Source organism: Macaca fascicularis, chromosome 11 (genome assembly GCF_037993035.2).
Source record: "Macaca fascicularis isolate 582-1 chromosome 11, T2T-MFA8v1.1".
NCBI classification, from domain to species: domain Eukaryota; kingdom Metazoa; phylum Chordata; class Mammalia; order Primates; family Cercopithecidae; genus Macaca; species Macaca fascicularis.
In genome coordinates this window covers 61,965,857-61,975,694 of record NC_088385.1, presented here as the reverse complement: position 1 = coordinate 61,975,694, position 9,838 = coordinate 61,965,857, and the positions used below count along the sequence as shown (strand labels likewise).

The 9,838-nt window shown below is 34.9% G+C and overlaps 1 protein-coding gene across 1 annotated transcript; it reads right to left on the bottom strand.

Moving 5' to 3' along the window:
* Positions 1-208: 208 nt before the first annotated feature.
* On the bottom strand, positions 209-1,078 carry LOC141407967 (olfactory receptor 9S13-like). The gene has a single exon (XM_074005823.1). The coding sequence runs from the start codon at positions 1,073-1,075 to the stop codon at positions 209-211; it is 867 nt and encodes a 288-aa protein (XP_073861924.1). The 5' UTR covers positions 1,076-1,078.
* Positions 1,079-9,838: the final 8,760 nt, after the last annotated feature.

The following is a 9,838-nucleotide window of genomic DNA, read 5'->3' as shown; positions in this document are numbered from 1 at the left end:
AGGATCTGTTGATGGTCAAAACATGAAAATAAACTTTAATCTCCATACTTTCAGATGTCTTTCTTTGAAACTATTCTATAATAAATTACTGATAGTATTGCTTTTAGTTGCTTCTGTAGTTTTATAGATCGCTAGAGGTCAATGAAAATATATTTTTCTTATCAATATCCTTTTCAAAACATTTTGCACCTATTTCTTAGACTGTAAATCAGAGATTTAACATAGGGATGACAAGAGTGTAGAATACAGCTATAACCTTGCTTTTTGGTGAGGAGATGGGCCCAGTTTGGGCATACATGAAGAATACAGTTCCATAGAATAAACTCACCACAGTGATGTGAGAGCTGCAAGTGGAGAAAGTCTTACATCTGCCATGAGTTGAGGGAATCTTCAGGACAGTGGAAAGGATATGCGTATAGGAAACCAGAATGACAGTTGTGGTGGTGATGATGAGAGCAGAGAGAATAAACAGTACTATCTCATTCACAAGGGTGTCAATACAAGAGATCTTGATCATGACTGGGACATCACAGAAAGAGTGCTCCAATCTGTTTTCTCCACAGAAATGCAGACTGAAGGTGAAACCTGTTTGTATCATGGAGTTGATGCATCCACAGATAGAGGAGCCAACCACCAAACAAAGACAAGCTTGCTGAGACATGCGTACAGTATAGAGGAAAGGTGAACAAATAGCTGAGAAGCGATCATATGCCATCACAGTCAGAAAAAAATCTTCAGTCCCAACAAAGAGAGCAAAGAGAAAGAACTGTGTTGCACAGTCATTGTGAGAAATTTTCTTTTCCTTGGACAATACAGTAGTCAGTTTTGGGAGCAATGACTGTGGAGTAGCGGAGAGATCCAAATAGGACAAATTTCTGAGAAAGAAATACATAGGTGTGTGAAGTCTGGAGTCTATTTCAATGACAACTAACATGCTGTGATTTCTCAACACAATGACCACGTAGATAAGCAAGAACAGGAAGAATAATAGAATCTGTACTTCTGGCGATGTTCTGAATCCCAGCAGAATAAACTCTGTCACCTCTGAGTAATTCCTGTTCAGCTTGCTCATCATAGCCAAGACCTATCTGAGAAAATGAGTGGATTATAACAAAGCCTGGTCAACTTTTGGTCCCTGAAGTTGCCGACGGGAAAAAACAAACAAAAAAATGCTGATACAAATTGGAGTTTTCTTGGCAGTGCACCTGATAGAACAGTTTTACATGTAGAAGCAACCAAAGTACAACCAAAATAGGTTATTTAGGTTTTTCCAGTCTATTTAGTTTTAGTATTACGTGAGAAATTTGAATGGGTAGAGGATATTTCCAGCAGTAATGTAATCAGTCATTTTATGCCGTTTGTGAAGAGCTTTAGAGTCATCTGGGCTGCATCCAAATTTTACACCTTTCAGTATAAAAGAATCTAAGATAACCATCTACACTTTCAATACCTCAGAAGTCCTCCTCTGCCAAATGGGAGGCACCTGTGAAGATTACATAAAATTGAGTGTGAAAAGCAATATTTATAATGACTCAAACATCTTAAAAACATACATGTTAGTGAAATAAATAAACACAAATTTCCCTGCGCTCTAAGAATGGAAAACTGAGTGAAAACATAGGTCAATTCCTTTCCCCACTACAAGGTAATTAATGCAATTAATTTGTGTGGTTTTTTTTTTTCTTTTTTTTTTTTAAACAGAGTCTCGCTCCGTTGCCCAGGCTGGAGTGCAGTGGCGAGATCTTGGCTCACTGCAAGCTCCGCCTCCCAGGTTCAAGCCATTCTCCTGCCTCAGCCTTCCGAGTAGCTGGGACTACAGGCACCCGCCACCACACCTGGCTAATTTTTTTTTTTTTTTTTGTATTTTTAGGGGAGATGCGGTTTCACCATGTTGGCCAGGGTGGTCTCGATCTCCTGACCTCGTGATTCGCCCACCTCGGCCTCCCAAAGTGCTGGGATTACAGACTTGAGCCACCGTGCCTGGTCTCATTTGGTTCTTAAAACATTCTGCTACATACAAGACATTAGGAAACATGGGGTTACAGTTTAATGAAGTAGAATGAACCACTAGTCTTGAGAAAGTCATTCAAAAATAATAAATCAGACTCTTAACCGCCTACATTAACCATATATTGTTCAGCCTCCATGTCCTTCATTTACTATTAGTGTCTGAATGCTGGTGGCTCTGTTTTTTGGCCCCCAAACTGCAGCATGCCTTTTCTTTTTACTGCCATAGACATATGAATTATTTTGTTTATATAGGAACACTATGGTTAAGTATAAGATTAACTACCCCAACAAGAAATGTTTTTCCCTCTATATATTGTTGACAAAGCACAAGACAGTAATGCAAATAAGTGGGGCGGGGCGGGGGGTAGAATTTCTGTATTGCATGGGTTCTGCTTTTTGTATTTTTCTAACTATTAATGCTTTATATTAAATACTAAAGAGGCATAGAGATAAAACATTAATAATTTGAAGATATCTAAAACATTAAATTCAAGTGGAAAAAATAAATTTTGTGTTTTAACTCTATGGTTTTATTACTACATTTAATTTCTGAACTAACAAAAGAGAAGTTTTTTTCTCTCTAGAAACTTAATATATTGGATGTTACATAGTTTTATTTAGAAATTTTCATAAAATTAAAAGTACAATATAGTCAGAAAAATGAAACTGATTTGGCTTCTGTTATTCATTTTTTTATGAAGTCAAAGTTTTATTAGTTAAAAGGATGCTGTTTTAATTTACATAAATCTAATTTTTAATTCACACTCTGCCACTCACTGGCTGAGTAATCTTGTGCAAATTGTTTAAATTCCATGAGCCTCTGTTTGCCCATCAATGGAATATGGTTTGGATCATCTGCTTCACAGAATTTCTGTTGTAAGGAATAAATTAAATGACATATTTAAATTAAATGAAATATGTAACACATGGGGAAATGGAAAGGGCTCAATAAATAATTGATATATGAGAAAATGAGCACAAAAAAAAGAAGAACTTTTGTGAAGTTTTAAAACCTATCTTCAGAAAAATTTATGAGTTTTAAAAAAACAAGTACCTCTCTTGATATCCAGCTTGTTCCAAAAAAAAGCCTCATTGAAGTATTTTGTAAGCTCTCTTCAAAAGAAAACAGAAAGTTCTTTTCTCTTTTAAAGGAAGTTTTGAGGAAAGCATAATTAATTACAAAAAGTGCTTCACAGTATATGTAGATTTATTCAAGTATCTGAGTACACTCGACAAGTATATCTATTTATTTCTAAGTTTCTTATGCCTCTTCCTTATTAGAATCAAGAGAGAATCTTAGACTGAATCTTCAACTTGAACCTCCAGAAAATCTTGCTATTAATGTTATACAAAGTCAGGACTGAGAAATCCTCCTACATGCTATCTGCCATATGTTCTAAGTCCTTTGATCCAGCAATGCAGTTATTCTTAAAAACAAGAAAGTAAATTAGAAAAAAAAAAAAAATATATATATATATATATGGTCTTTTTGAAAAATAAAAAGGATGCTGGAGGTCAATTAGGTCACTATTTGACAAACTTTCCCATACCTCAGAATCACCTGGAGGTTTTGTTTTGCTTTTCTTTTAATACTAATTCCTCGGTCACACTTTAATCTGAATATTGAAAAGAGTTTATTAGTGAGATGAGTGTAGGGAAGTACTCGTTTATTTTCAAGAGTCCCAACTAAATCATAAAGTCACTCCCTGTAGAGGTAGAAGTTGCTAGAAGTTTGAGGACCAGTTTATTGCTTCCAAGCAGAACAATTTTTTCATTCAAAGTTACTCAAAGTCACTAATAATCATAAAGATTATTCTGAGAGGGTATTTCTTGTATTTCCTGCATTGTTTCACAAATATGACTTCCAGGAATTTCTCTCTTTATTATACACAAATATGCAATAAATTGAGCCCATTTCATGCTTTCTGATGCCAATGGATACTAAGTTAAGTTGATGACACTTATTTAATGGTGATCACTAAATGCCACTTATGTAAACCAGGCTCACCACCACCTCTCCCTGCTCCCCGCCGACACACACATTCCCAAGCATTTCTTTAGGTTTTTTGGCTTTTGTTGTTGTTGTTGTTGTTAACATTTCCACTTTATACACCTAGTTTTATCTTGGTTTCTAAAAAAGCTACTGAGAAGTATCATACAAATAGAAAGTATATTTTATATAGGGTGTGGAGTCATGGTCTGGAACATCTGAAGGAATTTCTAAGATGTTATAAAAACTCCTATATTTGTAAACAAAATTTTATGTATATAATAGATAGCTTTCATGATTCATGCTAAATTCTAAATACAATGTGACCTAAAATGAGTAGGAATAAAATGACAAGTGACATACCTATTGGTCAAAAATAATTGGACCAGGAAAACAAAGAGCATATGTAACCTTTTCCACATTCAAACTGCCAAAGTATTTTTAATATGCACCATTCAGTCATCATAATACATGGTATGCATTTGGTATTATACATTTATTTTTAAAATTATGAGTATATTTAAAAATATATTTTATAAAATATAATGGTTACCAATGACTGTAAAATTCCATAACACTAAAAGGATGCTGATTTACGGTTACTCCATTTTCTCAATTTTTCAAAATTGTTCCATTTTCTCAAATTGTTCTCATTTTAACTTCTTATGTACTTGTATTAATTTTTGAATATTTATATAGTCAACTCTACCAGCATTTATAATCTCCCCCAAAGCAAGGTGTCAAACACGTTTAAATTTTTTATTTTCACATATACTTTTCACAATCTGTATTTTTTTTTCCACTTTCCAATTGCATGTGTACCTCAAAACTGGCGATAACGATGGTACCTATCTCTTGAAGTTGCTGTGTTGACTGAATACATTAATGTACGTAAAACACAGCACTATATGTATAAGTTAACATTATTATATCTCAAATATACTATGAAAAAATAAGCTACAATCAAAGAGCAACAGTAACAACGATATTAGCACTAGGAATGTTCAGAATAGTGAGGGGAAAAAAAGATAAATGAGCCTTCACCTGCAAGAGGAAAGTTGTAATCCTTTACAACAAAACAATTTTGAAAGAATTGAAACAGAGACCGATCATCTATAAAGTGAGGGTCCTATAAAACAATTTATTATGGAAGATGTAAGTTTTATATTCCATTTATTCCCTATATGCTATAGAGGTGTTCAAAATTTGCTTCAGATGGTTTGAAGAGAGTAAATCGCTAATGAGACATAAAGGTGGCTGTTTTCCCAAATTGGTGAGAGGGACAGTGTGAAGTCTCCTGGAGATAACCGGCGAGCTCTACTGTCCCGAAAAGCTGACTGACAACACCTATTAGGTAAAAAGATAGCGACTCCTCAAACATAGTGACTTTACATTTTTAAAGTTAAGGAAAGATACATGACTGCCTTCTTGTGTGATGATTCCTATTAAGGAAATAAGGAATTATAGTTCCTGGTACATGAATGATGGATATCTATATTATTTTATAATATGGAATCAAAGAGATTCTTAAGGACAGAACAAAAAATGCTAAGAACTAAGAGATGTGATCCTAAGAAAATTACCATCCTGACAGAATGTGACTTTCTGAATACAAGACTATTCTGCAAAAAAATCAACAGAAATATATAATTTCTTCCTTGATCATCTTCTAGACTTTTCAGGCAACTTCATCGACAGTAGACCAGTTTCATCCATAGGAAATTTAAGTTTAACTTCCATCAGTAACTCTTGAATGTTCAATGAGAAACAGTGGGTTTATTGTTGTTGTTTTTTTTTAAATTATAATTATTTTTTGAGACAGAGTCTCACTCTGTCACCCAAGCTGGAGTGCAGTGGCGTGATCTTGGCTCACTGCAACCTCTGCCTCCTGGATTCGAGATTCTCCTGCCTCAGCTTCTCGAGTAGCTGGGAGTATTGGTGTGTGCCACCATGTCCAGCTAATTTTTGTATCTTTAGTAGAGACAGGGTTTTACCATGTAGGCCAGGCTGGTCTTGAACTCTTGACCTCAGGTGATTAGCCCTTCTCACCTCCCAAGTAGCTGGGACTACAGGCATGCACCACCACTCCTGGCTGATTGTTGTATTTTTAGTAGAGACAGGGTTTCACCATGTTGGCCAGGATGGTCTTGAACTCTTGACCTCAGGTGATTAGCCCTTCTCACCTCCCGAGTAGCTGGGACTACAGGCATGCACCATCACTGCTGGCTGATTGTTGTATTTTTAGTAGAGACAGGGTTTCACCATGTTGGCCAGGCTGGTCTGGAACTCCTGGCCTCAAGTGATCCACAGCCTCGGTCTCCCAAAGCACTGGGATTACAGGCAAGAGACACCACACCAGGCTGAGAAACAATGGGTTTATGATACTGATCATACCTGTGAGAGTCTCTGGTTGAATTAATAATAACAATAGTAATAATAAGCTAGGAGGTCCCAACAGAAAATACCTCCTTTCCTGCTATTTGGGAAGATTAGAAAAGAAGTTTAATTTGATGGGAAAATAAAAGAGTTGTGACTAGACTTCTGATTCTGGCCAAGATGATGTAATAGAAAACAGATTTAGTTTCCTGAGTAAATCAACAACAACAAAAGAGAGAATTTCAATCTCAGTCTGTCTTTCTGTCTCTCTGCCTTTCTCTTACTCTTGCTCTCTCACCTCTCCTCCTTTTCCCTCTTTCTCTTCCCGTTCCTTTTTGTGTAATAGATCGATAGATACATATAGGATATGTATATAAATATATATGATATATAACACAGAAACACACACACACATATGTGTATATATATTCCACAAGACACTAGACAGCATACAATAAAGAACAGTAACTCCACAAAGGTAAGAAACAAATGTGGTAAGTCCAATGATTGCCTTAGTTTATTTCATTGATAGCATTTTTAAAAATTGAAATTATAGTTTAAAACTTTCCCACAAAGAAACCACCTGGCCCACTTTGATCACTGGTGAATGTTACTGAACATTTAAGTGAAACCATTCTATTCTATGAAAACTTTCCTAGAACATTTTAAATGAGGGGATATTCTCAACTTATTCTATGTAGCCAATGTAATGTTGATAATAAACCAAGTGGAAACAGAACAGAAAAAGAAAACTACAGGCCAGTATCTTCTGTGAACATAATTCCTCAACAAAATTTTAGTAATTTCAATCCAACAAAACATTGAAAGGATAATACACTATGACCACATAAGGTTTATCCTAGGAACGCAAAGCTGGATTAATATTCAAAAATAAATCAATTTAATTTACTAAATTAACAATATTTATAAAAGGAAAAACCATGGGCACGGTGGCTCACGCTTGTAATCTCAGCACTTTGGGAGTCTGAGGCAGGTGGATCACCCGAGGTCGGGAGATCAGAGACCATCCTGGCTAACACGGTGAAACCCCGTCTCTACTAAAAATACAAAAAATTAGCCAGGCATGGTGGCACATGCCCATATTCCCAGCTACTCAGGAGTAGTTGAGGCAGGAGAATCGCTTGAACCCAGGAGGCGGAGGTTGAGGTGAGCCAAGATCGCACCATTGCACTCCAGCCTGGGCAACAAGAGCGAAACTCCTTCTCAAAAAAAAAAAAAGAAAAAAAAAAAAAGGAGAAGAAGAAAGGAAAAAACAACTATAATCATCCCACTAGATGCACAAAAAAGCATTTCACAAAACCAATCATTCATTCCTGATAATAGCTCTCCAGAATGTTCCTCAGTGTGATAAGGGGCATCTATGAAAAATCTATAGGGATATCATCCTCAGTGGTGAAAGACTGCATCATTTTCCCTATGATCAGGAACAAGACAATAGGTCTGTCCTGTCGCTTATATTCAACAATTACTATTCTACACTCCGTGTTTTATCTATCTGTGAATGAATGAATGAATGGAATGCAACCTTACCATAAAATGTAAAGTAATTGATATAGAAGAAATGATGGAATAAGAAAATTAGCCCTTGGCAACCTTCAAAGTAATAACTGATTCATTTGAGTCATGCATGGGCTAAAGATAACGGACGAAAGTGTGATAAGAAAGAGACTATTACATAGTTTAAAATGTCTCTCAACGAAGTAGTTATTAATTACTCTTATTAAACACTAAATAATACTTATTAATTATCTATCCAGTGGAGAAACCTGGAAGACATCATCTTAATAAAATAATAAAAGTTAACATGGTCAGTAAGGCGACAAATCATCACCATGGCGAGCCTCCTGATATTATGGACTAATAAAAGAAGCAACACTCCCATGGCATTCCTGCCCCAAACACAGAACCTGAACCTAGTTCAATAGGAAATAATAAACTAAAATGAACAGACATTTCAAAAGGTCAAAGATGTGAAAGATAAAGAAAGAGTGAGAAACAGTTTCATATTGAAAGAGATTAGAGAGGTATGACAAATGCAACATGTGATACTGGGTGAGATGCTGAACTAGAGAGAAAAGCATATAAGAGAAGAAAGCATTTTTTTTTTCTGTCAAGAGAATTGTCAGGTCAACTGGTAAAATTTCAATGGGATCTATGACAAAAATAATGGTACTGAGAAATATTTTTGTAATCTAGCTATGTTCCAAATTGGTTAAAATGTGTATCTACTAAAAAGATAATCTGGTTTAGAAAAATACTTATTATCACACAAATTTTTTTACCTTAAAAATTTAAATAACTTATCTAAAATGTAAAATTTGGGATTTAGAAGATCATTTAGTTTTTGTGAATTTCACTAATTTGGAAAGAATGATACCTAAAATACCATATCAAAATTTATATTTGATGTTAAAAAGCTGGTTTTAATAATAAATATTTTCAGGACAACCTTATAGGGATTTGAATAAGCCAATTGTTCATGATAAATGTCTTCATTTATACATATCCTGTTGTTTCTGCTTTTCTGGAGAAGTTTGACTAGTACACTTTCATTGCAAAAGAAAGAACTTTATTTTGTTATTTTTATATACAATAAATAAAATTACCAACATAAAGTACATAAAAACTATGATCATTAATTTGATAATAAAATAAGTAAACATTAAAATTTGAAGGCAAAAAATTCATTTAGACAACAGTAAAAAATTTTTAGTGAACTTTTAAGTTCTCTCAAACTCTGTCTATTAAACATTTGCATACTTTTTTGAATAAAAAGTAAACAAACAAGCTGGGTCTGGTGGCTCATGCCTGTAATCCCAACACTTTGGGAGGCCAAGGCAGGCGGATGGCTTGAGGCCACAAGCTTCATACCAGCTTGGCCAACATGGCGAAACCTAGTCTCTACTAAAAATACAAAATTTAGCCAGGTGAGGTGGTACATGCCTGCAATCCCAGCTACTCGGGAGACTGAGACATGAGAATTGCTCGACTCCGGGAGGTGGAGTTTGAAGTGGGCCAAGATCGTGCCTCTGCACTTTAACCTGGGCGATAGAGCCAGATAGTGTCTCAAAAAAAAAGAAAAGAAAAGAAAAAGAAAAAGAAAGAAAATAAAACAAACAATAAATTTAAATCATCTAATTAAATATGTCAATGGTAAAATGATTTTGTCTTCTTGAATAACAGAGTTATTGAATATAAAAATATCAGAGCATTAAAGGAGTCAGAAAACTTCAAATGTTGATAATAGTTATCAGAAATTTGAAGAGAATTTAGCACTATGAAAATTTTGCTGAAAAAATTCTTTTGAACACCACATCATGTGATAACTTTTAATTTAATGGGACAACTTTTGTAATGGTTTGGTCTAGTCTAGACCTTTCACATCAAACTGTGGCTCAGACAGCATTTCATGGTAACATGTAAATCCAAAGATTCCCCCAA

What these genes read in the sequence shown, in the direction of transcription:
- LOC141407967 (XM_074005823.1), bottom strand. Translation starts at nt 1,075, where the DNA reads ATGATGAGCAAGCTGAACAGGAATTACTCAGAGGTGACAGAGTTTATT.